Genomic DNA, 23,073 nt, shown 5'->3' on the forward strand with positions numbered 1-23,073 from the left:
GGAAATTATTTGATCAAAGTTGAGGACACAACAGTTCACCTGATAAAAGACTGAATCCAAACATTACACAGTTGATTTTATGTGCATTTTACATTTACTGTACCTTTCACATCATTTGTTATTAGCTAAATCTGGAAATACTCTGGATCCATCCAGTAGCATGATAAGAATATTCCTGGAAAATGTGGGATAGGTGCAACATAAGACAAAACAATTACAAGGGTTTGAGTGAGAGGACTAAGTCGCCACACACCTCTCCAAAGTGTGCACAGTTCCTAAGTCATTCCAATGCACTTTTATAACTCAAAGAAGAGTGTTCAAATATAAAGTGCTTTTTTTTAGCTCTCCTAGTGGTGCTGTTGAGGAACTAGAGCAAGCAAATGTGTAGTTTTGTTTGGAACACAACCCTGCATCCCACTTTCACACAATTACTGTTTACGGACCATTTATACATCGCAATCTGGGTCAGATGGGCATAAAATCTGCCATTTTGAACCCGTAAACGATCAAATCGTTCTGCCCCTGAACAAGGCAGTTAACCCACTGTTCCTAGGCCGTCATTGTAAATAAGAATTTGTTCTTAACTGACTTGCCTAGTTAAATTTAAAAAAAGAAAGTGTAAAGGGTTAACTGGCATGCATGGTTAAATGAAGGTAAAATTCTAGAAATGAAGAGGGTGAGACTCACCTGCTGTAAAATGGCCTCCCTCACGTAGCATCATTCAGGTCCATGTTTGGGTCTGGGGTCATCCTCACTCTCACTACCTGTATCTTCTTGACTGTTGGGGCTCTTGGGTCTAACACATACACAGATATAACCCTTCTCAGCAGGGAATGAATTGGAAATTCAAACCACCAATTGAAATAATTCATAATGTAGCCTTTTCAATTTAGCTTTGGGGTCCTGCATGTCGAAAGACACATTGTCAAGGTAGTCAAATTAAACTCCACAAAATGCAAAACCCATGACGCAGGGTGGTTGGTTATATACACAGTTAAAATGAACAGTCACCATTACATACAATAATGTTACATATTTAAATCTGTGTGGCCAGTTATTCCAAATCAACAGCCCATTTAAGGAGATGAGTTCGGTGGCACAATAAGGGATTTGAACTTACTACTGTAGCAAACAAAGGGACATTCCTTCAGACATTCTCTTGTCTATGCATTGGCCTGAGGTACTGCGATTCCAAGCAGCGCAGGACTCGTTCAGTTGTCTGTCGACCCAGTATCTGAACGAGGAGTTACTCTGGTCCGACCACGTCCAGGTGTCTTTGAACAGGCCGATCCACACGCCTCTACCCCCGGCCACGTTACAGATCTCTTTGTTCTCAGTTTGGTTCCTCACACTGGCCAGGTCTGTGTGGTGCTTCTTGCAGCTCCCTCCAGGTCTTTAGCTGTTGAACCATTAGGAAACGACCAGCTGGAGACTTAGTCCCTATGGGGACAAATGCAACCGTCAGAGTTTGGATCAGAGTTTGGATCAGAGTTTAGATTAGTCCCATTTGAATTGTTGTCAATTCATAAACCTTTGGAAATCATAAGCTTGGAATTGACAAGAAATTTGAAAGACAAATGTTGCGACCTTGATAATCCCACAGTAATCTGTTACTTGGTGAACTTGTGTGTATGTGATGTTAGTGTCCTCTGGTGTTACCAGGTTAGTGTGTTTTAACTACACTACATGTAGTATGTCACTCACCGTCGTAGCACACTGGAGGTAGTCGAGTAGTGCAGGGATAGTTGTGCCATTTTCCAGAATCATGCACGACACCACAATCTTCATTCAAATGACCCGATTGGCCTGTGTCCCAAAACATACTAAACTCAGTCTGTCCTTCACTATAGTAGTCTATGTCTGCCAGAGACCACTGCCACCTGGAATACTGTCCCTTCTTCAGTCCTATCCACACTGCGCCATCATAACCGCTGTCTATAGTCGAGTGGTTCAGTCTGTTCATATCCTCCATGTTGCTTACAGTGGCCAGGTCCGCGTACTTCTCTCTGCAGTACCTCTGTGCTTCAGTCCAGTTTTTAGGGTCCCTTACATAGTGATACTGACAGGAGGATAGAGTGAAGAGCCCTGTGAAGAGGTGCATTGTCATCTCAAGTAACTGCCTCAAGGGCTGCAACATCATTAATATAGACCCTTCTACCCAGAGGCTGCAACATCATTAATATAGACCCTTCTACCCAGATGCTGCAACATCAATAATATTTACCCTTCTACCCAGAGGCTGCAAGATCATTAATATAGACCCTTCTACCCAGAGGCTGCAACATCATTAATATAGACCCTTCTACCCAGAGGCTGAAACATCAATAATATCTACCCTTCTACCCAGAGGCTGCAACATCATCAATATAGACCCTTCTACCCAGAGGCTGCAACATCAATAATATAGACCCTTCTACCCAGAGGCTGCAACATCATTAATATAGACCCTTCTACCCAGAGGCTGCAACATCATTAATATAGACCCTTCTACCCAGAGGCTGCAACATCATTAATATAGACCCTTCTACCCAGAGGCTGCAACATCAATAATATCTACCATTCTACCCAGAGGCTACAACATCATTAATATAGACCCTTCTACCCAGAGGCTGCAACATCATCAATATAGACCCTTCTACCCAGAGGCTGCAACATCATCAATATAGACCCTTCTACCCAGAGGCTGCAACATCATCAATATCTACCCTTCTACCCAGAGGCAGCAACATCAATAATATCTACCCTTCTACCCAGAGGCTGCAACATCAATAATATCTACCCTTCTACCCAGAGGCTGCAACATCCTTAATATACCTCTTGAGCCTACTTGAGACGCAGACGTCCCACCTAGAGCTCTGGAAATGCAAATGCGCTACGCTACACGCTAATAGTATTAGTTAAAACGCAAACGTTCATTAAAATACACATGCTTGGTATTGAAATAAAGCTACAGTCATTGTGAATCTAGCCACCGAGTCTTTTAAAATGCTTTTCCAGAGCATGAGAAGCTATTATCAGCATGCAACACCCCAAAAGACCCGTAGGGGATGTAAACAAAAGAATTAGCATAGTCGGGCTACACAAACCGCACAATAAAATATAAAACATTAATTACCTTTGACCATCTTCTTTCTTGGCACACCTTGATGTCCCATAATCAATACTGGGTCTTTTTTTGGATTAAATCGGTCCATATAGCCTAGATATCGATCTATGAAGACTGTGTGATAAACGGAAAAAAATAGCGTTTCATAACGTAACGTCATTTTTAAAAGTTAAAAATTCGACGATAAACTTTCACAAAACACTTGAAATACCTTTCTAATGCAACTTTAGGTATAACTACACGTTAATAAGCTATAAAAATCATCAGAGGCTGTAAACAGTTGGTCATGTAAAAAATGTCCGGAAAAACACAGAGACAATGCCTCAGGTTGGTGGTCGGAGGGAATCGGTTCCCTTTTCGGATCTACCAAGAATCAAATCAGAATCAAATGAGGAGACTCTATACATCCTGTGGAAGCTGTAGGTACTGCAAGCTCGGCCTCATTTAATACGGTTCACCTTTAACAATGGGTTGAAGTGGCGCATGGATATTTTTTCCCATCTCCAGTGATCAGATTTTCCTGCGCTTTTCGATGAAACAGACGTTCTGTTATAGTCACAGCCGTGATTTAAACAGTTTTGGAAACGTCTGAGTGTTTTCTATCCACACATACTAATCATATGCATATACTATATTCCTGGCCTGAGTAGCAGGACGCCAAAATGTTGCGCGATTTTTAACAGAATTTCCGAAAAAGTAGGGGGGAGGCTTAACAGGTTTTAATATAGACCCTTCTACCCAGAGGCTGCAACATCAATAATATCTACCCTTCTACCCAGAGGCTGCAACATCATTAATATAGACCCTTCTACCCAGAGGCTGCAACATCAATAATATCTACCCTTCTACCCAGAGGCTGCAACATCATTAATATAGACCCTTCTACCCAGAGGCTGCAACATCAATAATATCTACCCTTCTACCCAGAGGCTGCAACATCCATAATATCTACCCTTCTACCCAGAGGGTGCAACATCAGTAATATAGACCCTTCTACCCAGAGGCTGCAACATCCATAATATCTACCCTTCTACCCAGAGGCTGCAATATCAATAATATAGACCCTTCTACCCAGAGACTGCAACATCAATAATATAGACCCTTCTACCCAGAGACTGCAACATCATTAATATAGACCCTTCTACCCAGAGGCTGCAACATCAATAATATAGACCCTTCTACCCAGAGACTGCAACATCCATAATATCTACCCTTCTACCCAGAGGCAGCAACATCAATAATATCTACCCTTCTACCCAGAGGCTGCAACATCAATAATATCTACCCTTCTACCCAGAGGCTGCAACATCAATAATATCTACCCTTCTACCCAGAGGCTGCAACATCCTTAATATAGACCCTTCTACCCAGAGGCTGCAACATCAATAATATCTACCCTTCTACCCAGAGGCTGCAATATCAATAATATAGACCCTTCTACCCAGAGACTGCAACATCCATAATATCTACCCTTCTTCCCAGAGGCAGCAACATCAATAATATCTACCCTTCTACCCAGAGGCTGCAACATCCTTAATATAGACCCTTCTACCCAGAGGCTGCAACATCAATAATATCTACCCTTCTACCCAGAGGCTGCAATATCAATAATATAGACCCTTCTACCCAGAGACTGCAACATCCATAATATCTACCCTTCTTCCCAGAGGCAGCAACATCAATAATATCTACCCTTCTACCCAGAGGCTGCAACATCAATAATATCTACCCTTCTACCCAGAGGCTGCAACATCATTAATATAGACCCTTCTACCCAGAGGCTGCAACATCATTAATATAGACCCTTCTACCCAGAGGCTGCAACATCAATAATATCTACCCTTCTACCCAGAGGCTGCAACATCCATAATATCTACCCTTCTACCCAGAGGCTGCAATATCAATAATATAGACCCTTCTACCCAGAGACTGCAATATCAATAATATAGACCCTTCTACCCAGAGTCTGCAACATCATTAATATAGACCCTTCTACCCAGAGGCTGCAACATCAATAATATAGACCCTTCTACCCAGAGACTGCAATATCAATAATATAGACCCTTCTACCCAGAGACTGCAATATCAATAATATAGACCCTTCTACCCAGAGACTGCAACATCCATAATATCTACCCTTCTACCCAGAGGCAGCAACATCAATAATATCTACCCTTCTACCCAGAGACTGCAATATCAATAATATAGACCCTTCTACCCAGAGGCTGCAACATCAATAATATCTACCCTTCTACCCAGAGGCTGCAACATCCTTAATATAGACCCTTCTACCCAGAGGCTGCAACATCAATAATATCTACCCTTCTACCCAGAGGCTGCAACATCATTAATATAGACCCTTCTACCCAGAGGCTGCAACATCATTAATATAGACCCTTCTACCCAGAGGCTGCAACATCATTAATATAGACCCTTCTACCCAGAGGCTGCAACATCAATAATATCTACCCTTCTACCCAGAGGCTGCAACATCCATAATATCTACCCTTCTACCCAGAGGCTGCAACATCAATAATATAGACCCTTCTACCCAGAGACTGCAATATCAATAATATAGACCCTTCTACCCAGAGACTGCAACATCATTAATATAGACCCTTCTACCCAGAGGCTGCAACATCAATAATATAGACCCTTCTACCCAGAGACTGCAATATCAATAATATAGACCCTTCTACCCAGAGACTGCAACATCCATAATATCTACCCTTCTACCCAGAGGCAGCAACATCAATAATATCTACCCTTCTACCCAGAGACTGCAATATCAATAATATAGACCCTTCTACCCAGAGACTGCAACATCATTAATATAGACCCTTCTACCCAGAGACTGCAACATCAATAATATCTACCCTTCTACCCAGAGTCTGCAACATCCATAATATAGACCCTTCTACCCAGAGACTGCAATATCAATAATATAGACCCTTCTACCCAGAGGCTGCAACATCCATAATATAGACCCTTCTACCCAGAGACTGCAACATCCATAATATAGACCCTTCTACCCAGAGACTGCAATATCAATAATATAGACCCTTCTACCCAGAGACTGCAACATCCATAATATCTACCCTTCTACCCAGAGGCTGCAATATCAATAGTCAATTTGATCATCTAAAAGTTCAGAGCAGAAAAAAAGAGTATTACTATTTCTTAAACTACTAATGTTCACATTTGAACTCAATATCTAAAAGTATTGCACTTTAGCAGATTCAACTTCTCAAGAGCTTGATGATTGTGATAGTGTTGGGTTGGAACACAAATGTGCTGGCTGCAGATATGCAATCGTAAATACATTCTAATAAAATATATATATTTTAAATATCATAACAAAGACACTGACCTGAGAAAAACACAATCAGCACTTTCCTCTCCATGACAAAAGATTCATAAAAAAATGAACCAATATTTTGAGCTAGCTGTCTTGACCTGGGTGTACTGTGGATTCTCTGCATTCAGCTGCACCTTTCTCTGTAGGGCAGGTGCTATTTCTCTGTCAGAACAATGGGTTTCACAAAACACATATTCATGTCTTTTTATAGCTTTATTTGTATAGTGGTTATGTTCAATTCTCTCTTACCAGCAGGACATCAGTCAAATGAGTATGAGTCTGTCAGCCTGTTTTTGTTTTTCTGTCAAAAAACTCAGTCAAATTAGTCTGAACATAGACTTTGGAGAAAAGGAGCCCTTAATGCCCACTGAAAATTCTGTTAACCTTCAACGACTTGTAGAATTCCATACTAAATCATGAAATAAATACAAATTCCATTTCTGTTACATCTCAACTCTTAAAAAATACATTTAAAAAACTATAAAACTCTTGGCACAATCAACCAGCCTACCTAAACCCCTCCTCTACCCTCCTCTCTTCCCCAGGCTCTCCCTTGGTGGTGTCCCTAATCGGGGCCCTGCTGCGGGAGTTCCCGGACCGCTGGGCCTACTACCTGCACACGCTCCAGCAGAAGAAGTTCAAGCGTATCCGTAAGTCGTCTTCGTATGACTACGATGCCCTTGACCAGGCCATGGCTGCCAGCATCCAGGTCCTGTCTGAGGAACACAGGGAGCTGTACATTGACCTCACCGTGCTGGAGAAGGACGTCAAAGTACCTGCCAAGGTCAGACTGGCCGGGGGGGATTATGGTTAGGCTTGGGTAGGTAAGGTTAGATTCGGCTAGGCTTGGTTAGGTCAGGTTAGGCTAAACTAAGCTAGGCTACAGTAGGTTAGGGTAAGGCTATCCCGCACCTTCAGCCAGAAAGTATTCACAACCCATGGAGACATTGTGAGCTGTCCTTATGGAAAGAAGGAGGGAATAAGATAATAAAAGACAAGGAAACAGGTCATTGTCTCTTAATCGAAGCCTGTTCTTCCATCAAAGGAGGCTGCGGTGGGGAGGACGACTCATAATAATGTCTTGAATAGCATTCCAGCCATTACTATGAGCCAGTCCTCCCCAATTAAGGTGCCACCAACCTCCTGTGTCCTCCATGTTCCTCTGCCTGCAGGTTCTGTCGGTTCTGTGGGATCTAGAACCGGAAGAGGTGGAGGACGTTCTCCAGGACTTTGTGAACAAGTCCCTACTGTTCCGTGACTGTCACCACCGGCCCTACCTCTACTACCTCCACGACCTCCAGCTGGACTTCCTGGCTGAGATGAACCGCTCTGGTCTAGAAGTGGGTCTCATACACCTCAACCAGTGGAGGCTGCTGAGAGGAGGACGACTCATAATAATGTCCGGTATAGAGTGAATGGAATGGTATCAAACACTCCATACCAGGCATTATTATGAGCCGTCCTCCCCTCAGCAGCCTCCACTGACTCCAACATACACACCTCTATCTTCATTTACATAGGGTTGTTATGTATTCTGGTGGCCATTTTGAAATGTATCTGCAGTTTGATGTTTGATAACTGTGTTGAAATTAATTCATATTTTCTGAAATCCAATATAAGGAAGAAATTCTAGAGAATCAATGTACATAGAACTTAGAAAACTAGACCGTCGCTTACAGAATGAATCAGTTAGACTCATGTCTTCTATGCCCTGCATTATTGGGACATCAATCTACTATAATTAAGCAATAAGGTCCGAGGGGTTTGTGATATATGGCCAATATACCACGGCTAAGGGCTGTGTCCAGGCACTCTGTGTTGCGTCGTGCGTAAGAACCACCAGTCTCCGTGGTATATTGGCCATATATCACAAACCCCTTATTGCGATTATAAACTGGTTACCAATGTAATTAAAGCAGTTAAAATATATGTTTTGTCATATCTGTGCTATATGGGCTGTTATACCACGGCTGTCAGCCAATCAGCATTCAGGGCGTTAAAATCACCCAGTTTTATAATGTGTGTGTGTGTGTGTGTGTGTGTGTGTTCCAGAGCCTCCACACCAAGGTGGTGTGTCAGTACCAGCAGCGCTACAGCCAGGGTCCCCCCACCTCAGGAGATGAAGAGTGCCTCTACTGGTTCAGATTCCTCACCTACCACATGGCCAAGGCCAACCTCACACAGGTACGCACGCGCGCACACACAACCCACACATCTAAATCAACATTTTTGGGTCGCGTACAGATGTTAGCAGATGTTATAGCGGGTGCAGGGAAATGCTTGTGTTACTAGCTCCTAACAGGTACACAAATAATCAAAAACTAAATCCAATTAACAACCCAAATAACACTTTCAGAGCTTGTGTTTAAGCTTGTTTGCGCTTGTTTGAGGACGTGTGAATTTGAGGACATTTGAGCTTGTTTGAGGATGTGTGAGAGAGGGCTGGTGTGTGAGAGAGAGCTGGTGTGAGTGTGTATTTTGTGTGAGCTGGTGTGTGTTTTGTGAGCGAGTCTCTTTGCGTCTTGCTACAGGAGATGGTGTGATGGCTGTTCAACAGTCTGATGGAGATAAAAGCACCACTTCGTATGATGGAGGCCTTCACCAGACAAGCACAAGTCACTAACATCTTTTTCTCTATTACTATCTATCTCCATCTCTTTCTCTCTCCCTGTATATTCTCTCTTTCTATCTCATCTCTTTCTCTCTCCCTGTATATTCTCTCTCTATTTCTTTCTATCTCATCTCTTTCTCTCTCCCTGTATATTCTCTCTCTTTCTATCCCATCTCTTTCTCTCTCCCTGTATATTCTCTCTCTATTTCTTTCTATCCCATCTCTTTCTCTCTCCCTGTATATTCTCTCTCTATTTCTTTCTATCCCATCTCTTTCTCTCTCCCTGTATATTCTCTCTCTATTTCTTTCTATCCCATCTCTTTCTCTCTCCCTGTATATTCTCTCTCTATTTCTTTCTATCCCATCTCTTTCTCTCTCCCTGTATATTCTCTCTCTATTTCTTTCTATCCCATCTCTTTCTCTCTCCCTGTATATTCTCTCTCTATTTCTTTCTATCCCATCTCTTTCTCTCTCCCTGTATATTCTCTCTCTATTTCTTTCTATCCCATCTCTTTCTCTCTCCCTGTATATTCTCTCTCTTTCTATCCCATCTCTTTCTCTCTCCCTGTATATTCTCTCTCTTTCTATCTCATCTCTTTCTCTCTCCCTGTATATTCTCTCTCTATTTCTTTCTATCCCATCTCTTTCTCTCTCCCTGTATATTCTCTCTCTTTCTATCCCATCTCTTTCTCTCTCCCTGTATATTCTCTCTCTATTTCTTTCTATCCCATCTCTTTCTCTCTCCCTGTATATTCTCTCTCTATTTCTTTCTATCTCATCTCTTTCTCTCCCTGTATATTCTCTCTCTTTCTATCTCATCTCTTTCTCTCTCCCTGTATATTCTCTCTCTTTCTTTCTATCCCATCTCTTTTCTCTCCCTGTATATTCTCTCTCTCTTTCTTTCTATCCCATCTCTTTCTCTCTCCCTGTATATTCTCTCTCCCTGTATATTCTCTCTCTCTCTATTTCTATCTATCTCCATCTCTTTCTCTCTCCCTGTATATTCTCTCTCTTTCTATCTCATCTCTTTCTCTCTCCCTGTATATTCTCTCTCTTTCTATCCCATCTCTTTCTCTCTCCCTGTATATTCTCTCTCTTTCTATCTCATCTCTTTCTCTCTCCCTGTATATTCTCTCTCTTTCTATCTCATCTCTTTCTCTCTCCCTGTATATTCTCTCTCTTTCTATCCCATCTCTTTCTCTCTCCCTGTATATTCTCTCTCTTTCTATCTCATCTCTTTCTCTCTCCCTGTATATTCTCTCTCTATTTCTTTCTATCCCATCTCTTTCTCTCTCCCTGTATATTCTCTCTCTCTTTCTTTCTATCTCATCTCTTTCTCTCTCCCTGTATATTCTCTCTCTATTTCTTTCTATCCCATCTCTTTCTCTCTCCCTGTATATTCTCTCTCTATTTCTTTCTATCTCATCTCTTTCTCTCTCCCTGTATATTCTCTCTCTATTTCTTTCTATCTCATCTCTTTCTCTCTCCCTGTATATTCTCTCTCTATTTCTTTCTATCTCATCTCTTTCTCTCTCCCTGTATATTCTCTCTCTCTTTCTTTCTATCCCATCTCTTTCTCTCTCCCTGTATATTCTCTCTCTATTTCTTTCTATCTCATCTCTTTCTCTCTCCCTGTATATTCTCTCTCTATTTCTTTCTATCTCATCTCTTTCTCTCCCTGTATATTCTCTCTCTATTTCTTTCTATCTCATCTCTTTCTCTCTCCCTGTATATTCTCTCTCTATTTCTTTCTATCCCATCTCTTTCTCTCTCCCTGTATATTCTCTCTATTTCTTTCTATCCCATCTCTTTCTCTCTCCCTGTATATTCTCTCTCTCTTTCTTTCTCTCATCTCTTTCTCTCTCCCTGTATATTCTCTCTCTCTTTCTTTCTATCCCATCTCTTTCTCTCTCCCTGTATATTCTCTCTCTTTCTATCTCATCTCTTTCTCTCTCCCTGTATATTCTCTCTCTTTCTATCCCATCTCTTTCTCTCTCCCTGTATATTCTCTCTCTTTCTATCCCATCTCTTTCTCTCTCCCTGTATATTCTCTCTCTTTCTATCTCATCTCTTTCTCTCTCCCTGTATATTCTCTCTTTCTATCTCATCTCTTTCTCTCTCCCTGTATATTCTCTCTCTCTTTCTTTCTATCTCATCTCTTTCTCTCTCCCTGTATATTCTCTCTCTTTCTATCTCATCTCTTTCTCTCTCCCTGTATATTCTCTCTCTTTCTATCCCATCTCTTTCTCTCTCCCTGTATATTCTCTCTCTTTCTATCTCATCTCTTTCTCTCTCCCTGTATATTCTCTCTCTCTTTCTTTCTATCTCATCTCTTTCTCTCTCCCTGTATATTCTCTCTTTCTATCCCATCTCTTTCTCTCTCCCTGTATATTCTCTCTCTATTTCTTTCTATCCCATCTCTTTCTCTCTCCCTGTATATTCTCTCTATTTCTTTCTATCTCATCTCTTTCTCTCTCCCTGTATATTCTCTCTCTATTTCTTTCTATCCCATCTCTTTCTCTCCCTGTATATCTCTATCCCATCTCTTTCTCTCCCTGTATATTCTCTCTCTTTCTATCTCATCTCTTTCTCTCTCCCTGTATATTCTCTCTCTATTTCTTTCTATCCCATCTCTTTCTCTCTCCCTGTATATTCTCTCTCTTTCTATCCCATCTCTTTCTCTCTCCCTGTATATTCTCTCTCTCTCTCTTTCTATCCCATCTCTTTTCTCTCCCTGTATATTCTCTCTCTATTTCTTTCTATCTCATCTCTTTCTCTCTCCCTGTATATTCTCTCTCTTTCTATCTCATCTCTTTCTCTCTCCCTGTATATTCTCTCTCTTTCTTTCTATCCATCTCTTTCTCTCTCCCTGTATATTCTCTCTCTCTTTCTTTCTATCCCATCTCTTTCTCTCTCCCTGTATATTCTCTCTCCCTGTATATTCTCTCTCCCTGTATATTCTCTCTCTCTTTCTTTCTATCCCATCTCTTTCTCTCTCCCTGTATATTCTCTCTCCCTGTATATTCTCTCTATTTCTTTCTATCCCATCTCTTTCTCTCTCCCTGTATATTCTCTCTTTCTATCCCATCTCTTTCTCTCTCCCTGTATATTCTCTCTTTCTATCTCATCTCTTTCTCTCTCCCTGTATATTCTCTCTCTATTTCTTTCTATCTCATCTCTTTCTCTCTCCCTGTATATTCTCTCTCTATTTCTTTCTATCCCATCTCTTTCTCTCTCCCTGTATATTCTCTCTATCTCATCTCTTTCTCTCTCCCTGTATATTCTCTCTCTATTTCTTTCTATCCCATCTCTTTCTCTCTCCCTGTATATTCTCTCTCTATCTCATCTCTTTCTCTCTCCCTGTATATTCTCTCTCTCTTTCTATCTCATCTCTTTCTCTCTCCCTGTATATTCTCTCTCTATTTCTATCTCATCTCTTTCTCTCTCCCTGTATATTCTCTCTCTCTTTCTATCCCATCTCTTTCTCTCTCCCTGTATATTCTCTCTCTCTTTCTATCTCATCTCTTTCTCTCTCCCTGTATATTCTCTCTCTATTTCTTTCTATCTCATCTCTTTCTCTCTCCCTGTATATTCTCTCTCTATTTCTTTCTATCCCATCTCTTTCTCTCTCCCTGTATATTCTCTCTATCTCATCTCTTTCTCTCTCCCTGTATATTCTCTCTCTATTTCTTTCTATCCCATCTCTTTCTCTCTCCCTGTATATTCTCTCTATTTCTTTCTATCTCATCTCTTTCTCTCTCCCTGTATATTCTCTCTCTCTTTCTTTCTATCTCTTTCTCTCTCCCTGTATATTCTCTCTCTCTCTCTTTCTATCCCATCTCTTTCTCTCTCCCTGTATATTCTCTCTATTTCTTTCTATCTCATCTCTTTCTCTCTCCCTGTATATTCTCTCTTTCTATCCCATCTCTTTCTCTCTCCCTGTATATTCTCTCTCTTTCTATCCCATCTCTTTCTCTCTCCCTGTATATTCTCTCTCTTTCTATCTCATCTCTTTCTCTCTCCCTGTATATTCTCTCTATTTCTATCTCATCTCTTTCTCTCTCCCTGTATATTCTCTCTCTTTCTATCTCATCTCTTTCTCTCTCCCTGTATATTCTCTCTCTTCTTTCTATCTCATCTCTTTCTCTCTCCCTGTATATTCTCTCTCTTTCTATCTCATCTCTTTCTCTCTCCCTGTATATTCTCTCTCTTTCTATCTCATCTCTTTCTCTCTCCCTGTATATTCTCTCTCTCTTTCTTTCTATCTCATCTCTTTCTCTCTCCCTGTATATTCTCTCTTTCTATCCCATCTCTTTCTCTCTCCCTGTATATTCTCTCTTTCTATCCCATCTCTTTCTCTCTCCCTGTATATTCTCTCTCTATTTCTTTCTATCCCATCTCTTTCTCTCTCCCTGTATATTCTCTCTCTATTTCTTTCTATCCCATCTCTTTCTCTCTCCCTGTATATTCTCTCTCTTTCTATCTCATCTCTTTCTCTCTCCCTGTATATTCTCTCTTTCTATCCCATCTCTTTCTCTCTCCCTGTATATTCTCTCTCTTTCTATCCCATCTCTTTCTCTCTCCCTGTATATTCTCTCTCTCTCTCTTTCTATCTCATCTCTTTCTCTCTCCCTGTATATTCTCTCTCTCTTTCTTTCTATCTCATCTCTTTCTCTCTCCCTGTATATTCTCTCTCTATTTCTTTCTATCCCATCTCTTTCTCTCTCCCTGTATATTCTCTCTCTATTTCTTTCTATCTCATCTCTTTCTCTCTCCCTGTATATTCTCTCTCTTTCTATCTCATCTCTTTCTCTCTCCCTGTATATTCTCTCTCTATTTCTTTCTATCCCATCTCTTTCTCTCTCCCTGTATATTCTCTCTCTTTCTATCCCATCTCTTTCTCTCTCCCTGTATATTCTCTCTCTTTCTATCCCATCTCTTTCTCTCTCCCTGTATATTCTCTCTCTTTCTATCCCATCTCTTTCTCTCTCCCTGTATATTCTCTCTCTTTCTATCCCATCTCTTTCTCTCTCCCTGTATATTCTCTCTCTTTCTATCCCATCTCTTTCTCTCTCCCTGTATATTCTCTCTTTCTATCCCATCTCTTTCTCTCTCCCTGTATATTCTCTCTCTTTCTATCCCATCTCTTTCTCTCTCCCTGTATATCTCTCTCTCTCTCTTTCTATCTCATCTCTTTCTCTCTCCCTGTATATTCTCTCTCTCTCTCTTTCTATCTCATTTCTTTCTCTCTCCCTGTATATTCTCTCTCTATTTCTTTCTATCTCATCTCTTTCTCTCTCCCTGTATATTCTATCTCATCTCTTTCTCTCTCCCTGTATATTCTCTCTCTTTCTATCTCATCTCTTTCTCTCTCCCTGTATATTCTCTCTCTTTCTATCCCATCTCTTTCTCTCTCCCTGTATATTCTCTCTCTATTTCTTTCTATCCCATCTCTTTCTCTCTCCCTGTATATTCTCTCTATTTCTTTCTATCTCATCTCTTTCTCTCTCCCTGTATATTCTCTCTCTCTCTCTTTCTATCCCATCTCTTTCTCTCTCCCTGTATATTCTCTCTTTCTATCTCATCTCTTTCTCTCTCCCTGTATATTCTCTCTTTCTATCCCATCTCTTTCTCTCTCCCTGTATATTCTCTCTCTTTCTATCCCATCTCTTTCTCTCTCCCTGTATATTCTCTCTCTTTCTATCCCATCTCTTTCTCTCTCCCTGTATATTCTCTCTCTTTCTATCTCATCTCTTTCTCTCTCCCTGTATATTCTCTCTCTATTTCTTTCTATCCCATCTCTTTCTCTCTCCCTGTATATTCTCTCTCTTTCTATCCCATCTCTTTCTCTCTCCCTGTATATTCTCTCTCTCTCTCTTTCTATCTCATCTCTTTCTCTCTCCCTGTATATTCTCTCTCTCTCTCTTTCTATCTCATCTCTTTCTCTCTCCCTGTATATTCTCTCTCTCTTTCTTTCTATCTCATCTCTTTCTCTCTCCCTGTATATTCTATCTCATCTCTTTCTCTCTCCCTGTATATTCTCTCTCTTTCTATCTCATCTCTTTCTCTCTCCCTGTATATTCTCTCTCTTTCTATCCCATCTCTTTCTCTCTCCCTGTATATTCTCTCTCTTTCTATCCCATCTCTTTCTCTCTCCCTGTATATTCTCTCTATTTCTTTCTATCCATCTCTTTCTCTCTCCCTGTATATTCTCTCTCTCTTCTTTCTATCCCATCTCTTTCTCTCTCCCTGTATATTCTCTCTCTCTTTCTTTCTATCTCATCTCTTTCTCTCTCCCTGTATATTCTCTCTCTATTTCTTTCTATCCCATCTCTTTCTCTCTCCCTGTATATTCTCTCTCTTTCTATCTCATCTCTTTCTCTCTCCCTGTATATTCTCTCTATTTCTTTCTATCTCATCTCTTTCTCTCTCCCTGTATATTCTCTCTCTATTTCTTTCTATCCCATCTCTTTCTCTCTCCCTGTATATTCTCTCTCTCTTTCTATCTCATCTCTTTCTCTCTCCCTGTATATTCTCTCTCTATTTCTTTCTATCTCATCTCTTTCTCTCTCCCTGTATATTCTCTCTCTCTTTCTATCTCATCTCTTTCTCTCTCCCTGTATATTCTCTCTCTCTTTTTCTGTTATCCTTACACCCCTCCCTTCTCTCTCCTCTTCCCCCCTCTCTCCGTTTAGGAGTTGTGCTCTCTGATGTTCTCTCTGGACTGGGTCAGAACTAAAGCTCAGATTATGGGACCGGCTCATCTCATCAATGACTATGTGGAGTACGGCACCATACTGGACAAAGAGGTCAGGATTTGATAAACACCAAGTTCACTGAGGAAATTAATGTACCCTGTTTTATCCTCATTTGATATGTTTTTCAGATCTTGTGTTTGGTATCAATTCCTCATAAGTCAATGGTGGCCTAGCGGTTAAGAGCATTGGGCCAGTAATCAAAACGTCGCTGGTTTGAATTCCTGGGCCGACTAGGTGAAACATTTGTTATTGTGCCCTTGAGCAAGGCACTTAACCCTAATTGCTCCTGTAAGTCTCTCTGAATTAGAGTCTCTGCTAAATGACTACAATGTAGAAATGTCAATGCAAGAAACAGTTACTCGTTTCATGCCTGTGAACACAATTGTTGTGTTCCAATCTCTCCTTTCTCCCACTGTGTGTACCTGTTCAATTCCCCTCATGGTTTTGAAACACCCCGTTTGTCACATCCTCGCTGTGAGTCTCTCTTTATGGTCCCCCCCAGAACAGCGAGGTGCGGGGCCACTTCCAGGAGTTCCTGTCTCTGAACGGCCACCAGTTGGAGCAGCGTCCGTTCCCTGACGTAGTTCAGCTGGCCCTGTCCCAGCCAGACTCCTCTGAGGTGTACCGCCAGGCCCTGCTGCAGGCGCAGGAGAGGGCCACCAGAGGGGGACTCTACCTTGACTGGGTGTCAGTAGTAGGCCCATACACACTACTCACGTGCTTATAAGCGTACTCACTACTTAATCGGGGTGTACAGTATTGACCCCTAGCCCCTACCTCTTACTCCCTAGCCCTTATGCATTCCATTCCCCAGTCAACCATACCCTGGCATACCATAGAGTTGGTTTTGTGTTGCAATTACCACAAAGCCTGTTTTAGCGTATTGTCAGTGGCACTGCCCATGCTAAAACATAAGCCATCGTAAATGCACAGATGTACCCTCTATCCAACTCTATGACCATAACTCTACGTTTTAGTCTCATTGCCTGATGTTCAACTTCCTCTAACATCCCCTCATGCTCACGTTCTCAAAGTCATTTTTGTTTGTGGTTTGTTCCAGGAACAAAAGTAGTCTGAAGAGCCTGTCTCGTCTGGTGGTCCAGCCCCACCAGGGATCCATCTACTCTGCCTGCTTCTCCCACGACGGCACCAAGATCGCCTCCTGTGGCTCCAGCAAGACACTGCGAGTAAGACGCACACATTCTTTTGAAATAAATCTACACCCACTGTATCTCCCACACATCTCTGTTTGAGTGGGTGTCCTCAAAAACTCTGCCCGTGTGCGTCTCCAGGTGTTTAAGAGCACGTCTGGGGAGAAGCTGCTGGAGATCCAGGCCCATGATGATGAGGTGCTCTGCTGCGCCTTCTCCCCGGATGACCATCTCCTAGCAACCTGCTCCAGTGATAGGAAGGTCAAGGTATGGTGTGGAAGCCTCCCCTCTGCCATTCAAACTTTGGACAGACTTCAGACAGACTTGCCTGACAACCCGACTTCGACAGACGAAAGTCGTTTGTCTGTCTCTAATCTGTGTTGTGTAAAAGGTTTGGAAAGCAAATAAAGGAGTTGTATATCTGTGTAACTACAGTATCTGTGTTGTGTAAAAGGTTTGGAACGTGGAGCGTGGGACTCTGATGAGGATGTTTGAGGACGAACACGAGGAGCAGGTCAACCACTGTCAGTTCACCAACACACTCCGACGCCTCCTACTGGCCACCTGTTCCAACGACAAGTTCATGAACACCAAGGTTAGCCTGTGTGTGTGTGTGTGTGTGTGTGCCTGTTTCTGTTCTGTTAAAAAAAAAAAAAAATTGTTTTAACCATGAAGTAGGCCACATTTTTTGCACTCTGGCTATAAGATATATATAGATATAGTGTGGGGGATATATATCTATGTATGTATCCTACTCTCTCTCTCTAGCTGTGGAACATCAATAAACCCTCCTCCCAGAACACCATGTTTGGTCATTTGGAGCCTGTCAATCACTGCTGTTTCTCCCCTGATGACGCCTACCTCTCCACCTCTTCCAGCGACGGAACCCTGAAGGTGGGCGGGGCATAGTCACCACCTATGTGTTTATATTAGCAAATATAGATAAAGGTTTTTCATTTAGGTGTAGACTACTATTATGTATTTAACAACATTAATTGTACGTGTGTGTGTGTGTTTGTGTTTCAGCTGTGGGAGGTGTCCTCGGCTAATGAGTGGAAGTCCATAGACGTGGCGGACATGTTCCCGGAGCAGAGAGAGCAGACGGAGGTCATGGTGAAGTGCAGCACCTGGTCAGCAGATGGCAGGACCATCATCTGTGCTGCCAGGAACGCAGTCTTTGTGAGTGTTGAAGAGCCAGCCCTCCCCTGCTGAGTTAGTAAGCCTCTGCTCTGCTCCGTCAGGCTGGCATGGGGCCGTGGCGTGGGCACAGGGACTGAAGGGTGGTCCCCTGGCGGAGCTCCATGACTCGGACCAGATTTGTTTAGCATGTTGCGATTCATCAGAGGAGGAGCTGGCAGAATGTTGAATGGACTTCGGTAACTGGGGGACATGAGCTAATGCTCATGCTATGGCTAATACTACACTGAATAAAAATAGAAACGGAACATGCAACAATTTCAAAGATTTTACTGAGTTACAGTTCATAAAAGGAAATTGGTCAATTGAAATAAATGTATTCTTTCCTAATCTATGGATATCACATGACTAGGAATATGCAGATATGTTGGTCACAGATACCGTAAAAACAACAGTAGGGGCGTGGATCAGAAAACCAGTCAGTATCTGGTGTGACCACCATTTGCTTCATGCAGCGTGACACATCTCCTTCACATAGAATTGATCAGGCTGTTGATATTGGCCTGGGGAATGTTGTGGCTGTGGAAGACTAGCATGCAGATGAGGTTCCCTGAGACGGTTTCTGACAGTTTGTGCAGAAATTCTTTGGTTGTGCAAACCCACAGTTTCATCAGCTGTCCGGGTGGCTGGTGTCAGACGAAGAAGCTGGATGTGAAGGTCCTGGGCTGGCGTGTTTACACATGGTCTGTGGTTGTGAGGCCGGTTGGACGTACTGCCAAATTCTTTTGGAGGTGGCTTATGGTAGACAAATTAACATAAAATTCTCTGGCAACAGCTCCTGTGGACATTCCTGCAGTCAGCATGGCAATTGCACACTCCCTCAACTTGAGACATCTGTGGCATTAACTACATGACATAAATTGTGTACAAACATTTCACCCCCCTTGCCCTCAGAACAGCCTCATTTCGTCAGGGCATCGACTCTACAAGGCGTTCCACAGGGATGCTGGCCCATGTTGACTCCAATGCTTCCCACAGTTGTGTCAAGTTGGCTGGATGTCCTTTGGGTGGTGGACCATTCTTGATAAAACTGTGATAAACCCAGCAGCGTTGTAGTTTTTGACACAAACCAGTGTGTCTGGCACCTACTACCATACCCTGATCAAAGGCACAAATCTTTTGTCTTGTCCATTCACCCTCTGAATGGCACACAATATATGTCTCAATTGTCTCAAGGCTTAAAAATCCTACTTGAACCTGTCTCCTCCCCTTCATCTACACTGAAGTGGATTTAACAAGTGCCATCAATACGTCTGTCATGGAAAGAGCAGGTGTTCATAATGTTTTGTATGCTGTGTTGATGCAGTGCATCGACAATCTGTCAAATTCTGTCAATATATTTGTGTTTAGCGGTATGTTCTTGTCTCGTAAACTGCTCCTAGAGCAATCTGTCTGTGAAGCAATGAGAATGCCCTGGACAACTTGTCTTTCATGTTTTGGTATTTGGGCCTGTCTGCCCATCAGAGGGTAGAAGCGTGTGTTCTGACTGAGAATGAAGCCGTCCCACTCCTGGGAAATGTAAAGGTCTCTGTGTCCGTGTCTGTTCTCTCCACTCCAGGAATCAGAGTGGTGTTGAATGTCAGAGTTGTCAGTTTGTAGGCTAGTATTGATAGAAGAATAGATAGCTTGATGGACTTTAAAAACAATTATGGCACGTAGAAACAGCAGTTGGAACTCCTTTTGTTTTCCACCTGAATCTCTCTTTTCTCTCCATCTCTTTCCCTTTCTTTTCTTCGGTCTACTTTTCCCTTCACAATCCCACATTTTGCCAAGTTGGAAGATATGGAAATCATCATCCATGGTTGAGATGCAGGTTGACATGCATTGTCTTGAGTCTTGCCCTGGAGGCAGAACTGAGCCGTTTCCGCTAGATGGGACAGCTGCAAAGTCAGAAAAATGAATGAAAACAAAACCTGCAGTTGAGACTTCACTTAGCAGCTTATCAGGCTATTACCATGCTGCTTCCATCTAATCCCATCCTGTCATGTCCTTTACAGTTCACATTACATTTGAGTCATTTAGCAAAGACTCCAGAGCAACTTACAATTAGATCTCTACATGGTCTGACCTAACAACCTATGAGCCCTCCAAGGGGCCATCAAGAAGTGTCTAGAAAGTTATCACTAGCTTATGCATGGAAGCCATTTTGTGCCCCACATATTGGCAGTTGCACTAGAGAGCGATCACCAGCTATAACTATGGTGTAGTGACAGATCCCTCCTGCTGTTCCCAGGTGTTTGATGTAGAGACGGCGGCCATGTTGTTGGAGATCCGGACCAGTCGTCTGAGCACGGTGCAGTACTGTCACGCCTGTCCCAGCAGCAACCTGGTGGCCATCGCACTGTCACACTATGCTGTGGAGGTACACACACACACAGCCTGTTGACTATTACACTGTGCCATGTAGGTACACACATGGTGGCTATAGCCCTATCAAACTACTACTCCATCATATGGCAGGATATGACATCATAGGTCTCTTCCCTCCAGCTGTGGGACATAGAGACCAGTAAGAAGATGGCTGACTGTAGTGGTCATCTGAGCTGGGTCCATGGAGTCCAGTTCTCCCCTGACGGATCTCTACTGCTCTCCTGTTCTGACGACCAGACCGTCAGGGTAAGTGTGTGTGTGTGTGTGTGTGTGTGTGTGTGTGTGTGTGTGTGCGTCTGCCGTCTGTCTGTCAATAATTTGTCCAATCTGTCTTCATCAGTTAACCCTTCTCGTGACATATTGTATTTAACCTTTTTAATGGCATAAAAAATGTAATGCTGTGTGTGTGTGTGTGTGTGTGTGTGTGTGTGTGTGTGTGTGTGTGTCAGGTGTGGGAGACTAAAAAAGTCCACACCTCATCAGCTGTCTGTTTGAAGAGGGATTCTGACGTGCTCTTTAACAACGGTGACATTACCGTGGTCGCCGCCGACAACCGCAACAGACTGCAGGTGAGAGGGCTGGGCTGGAGACACACACACATACACACACACAATGACGCCTTACAGATGTGACAGGTGTTAACCCAGCAGGCTGGCGTGTGTGTGTGTGTGTGTGTGTCAGGTGAGGAATGGGAGGACCGGAGCGGTGATGTTCCAGTCAGAGAACCAGGAGTCTCGTATCCGCTGCACTGCGATCTGCTCACAGACCTCAGCTGTGGGGCTGGGACGAGAGGATGGGACGATACAGGTACACACACACACACACACACAGGTACGCTCACATATACACACACTTTTACCCTCACACACACGTGTACACACACGTACACACACACACACACACACGTACACACACGCACAGGTACACACTTTTACCCTCACACACACGTGTACACACACGTGTACACACACGTACACACACACACACACACGCACAGGTACACACTTTTACCCTCACACACATACCAGAAAGCAAAAATCTTCAAGGACACAAAAGTAGGAAAATGCTTACGTATAATTTATGCTTAACTTGACAAAAGTGCAGGTGCTATGAGGGAAAAGTGCCAGAAATGTAAAAGGCTTTTTGGCTGGAGAAGACGGTGTCACTGCCAAACTTGATAAAGACCAACTGAGCTGTAGGAAAGGCAGGTAAAGCTGGACACAATGTTACACCAAAACTAAGTTTGACAGTTTTACCACTGGTGCTGTCCTAGTAGCATTGTGACTACTGTGGTCTGCCTATGCTTGGAAGAGTTGGTCGAAGTGGTGTGTGTGTGTGTGTGTAAAAATCATGTTCACCTTGCTGGAGGAGATGTTTCTCTCGTCCACTATTGGCTGGTGACATTGTGCTGGAAACATCTCTGTCTGACCTGTCAACCCTGTCTCAGTCCTACTGTACTGTACCCTGTACTGTACTCTCTGCCTGCCTATCCTGTCTCAGTCGTACCGTACCCAGCTCTCTCTTTCTCTCTCTCTCTCTCTGTCTGGCCTGTCAACCCTGTCTCAGTCCTACTGTACTGTACCCAGCTTTCTCTCTCAATTCAATTCAATTCAAGGGGCTTTATTTGCATGGGAAATGTGTTAACATTGCCAAAGCAAGTGAGGTAGATAATATACAAAAGTGAAATAAACAATAAAAATAAACAGTAAACATTAAACATACAGACATTTCAAAACAATAAAGACATTACAAATGCCATATTATTTATATATATAATATAATGAATGAATGAAATATTATTTTTTTCTTTACATAGTTGAATGTGCTGACAACAAAATCACACAAAAATTATCAATGGAAATCAAATTTATCAACCCATGGAGGTCTGGATTTGGAGTCCCACTCAAAATTAAAGTGGAAAACCACACTACAGGCTGATCCAACTTTGATGTAATGTCCTTAAAACAAGTCAAAATGAGGCTCAGTAGTGTGTACCTACAACACCTGGGCATGCTCCTGATGAGGTGGCGGATGGTCTTTTTTAAAATTTGACCTTTATTTCACTAGGCAAGTCAGTTAAGAACAAATTCTTATTTTCAATGACGGCCTAGGAACAGTGGGTTAACTGCCTGTTCAGGGGCAGAACGACAGATTTGTACCATGTCAGCTCGGGTTTTGAACTTGCAACCTTCCGGTTACTAGTCCAACACTCTAACCACTAGGCTACCCTGCCTCCCCGTCTCCTAAGGGATCTCCTCCCAGACATGGACTAAAGCATCCGCCAACTCCTGGACAGTATGTGGTGCAATGTGGCGTTGGTGGATGGAGCGAGACATGATGTCCCAGATGTGCTCAATTGGATTCAGGTCTGGGGAGCGGGCGGGCCAGTCCATAGCATCAATGCCTTCCTCTTGCAGGAACTGCAGACACACTCCAGCCACATGAGGTCTAGCATTGTCTTGCATTAGGAGGAACCCAGGGCCAACCGCACCAGCATATGGTCTCACAAGGGGTCTGAGGAT

At 42.7% G+C, this 23,073-nt stretch overlaps 1 protein-coding gene across 4 annotated transcripts in view; it reads left to right on the forward strand.

Moving 5' to 3' along the window:
- Positions 1-23,073, forward strand: part of apaf1 (apoptotic peptidase activating factor 1) — an 83,986-nt gene that overhangs the window by 8,338 nt on the left and 52,575 nt on the right. For 3 of the 4 annotated variants that reach the window (XM_042317436.1, XM_042317438.1, XM_042317437.1), the window contains exons 8-21: positions 7,010-7,248; positions 7,637-7,804; positions 8,517-8,648; positions 15,771-15,884; positions 16,336-16,520; positions 16,894-17,020; positions 17,126-17,251; positions 17,439-17,579; positions 17,753-17,878; positions 18,011-18,163; positions 20,415-20,543; positions 20,672-20,797; positions 21,001-21,120; positions 21,233-21,358. In XM_042317436.1, the coding sequence (XP_042173370.1) occupies positions 7,010-7,248; positions 7,637-7,804; positions 8,517-8,648; positions 15,771-15,884; positions 16,336-16,520; positions 16,894-17,020; positions 17,126-17,251; positions 17,439-17,579; positions 17,753-17,878; positions 18,011-18,163; positions 20,415-20,543; positions 20,672-20,797; positions 21,001-21,120; positions 21,233-21,358 (2,012 nt within the window). Of the gene's footprint in view, positions 1-7,009; positions 7,249-7,636; positions 7,805-8,516; positions 8,649-8,995; positions 9,127-15,770; positions 15,885-16,335; positions 16,521-16,893; positions 17,021-17,125; positions 17,252-17,438; positions 17,580-17,752; positions 17,879-18,010; positions 18,164-20,414; positions 20,544-20,671; positions 20,798-21,000; positions 21,121-21,232; positions 21,359-23,073 lie in introns of those variants that run through there. The other variant, XM_042317439.1, reaches the window with a different exon arrangement.

Source organism: Oncorhynchus tshawytscha, unplaced genomic scaffold, assembly GCF_018296145.1.
Source record: "Oncorhynchus tshawytscha isolate Ot180627B unplaced genomic scaffold, Otsh_v2.0 Un_contig_135_pilon_pilon, whole genome shotgun sequence".
NCBI classification, from domain to species: Eukaryota; Metazoa; Chordata; class Actinopteri; order Salmoniformes; family Salmonidae; genus Oncorhynchus; species Oncorhynchus tshawytscha.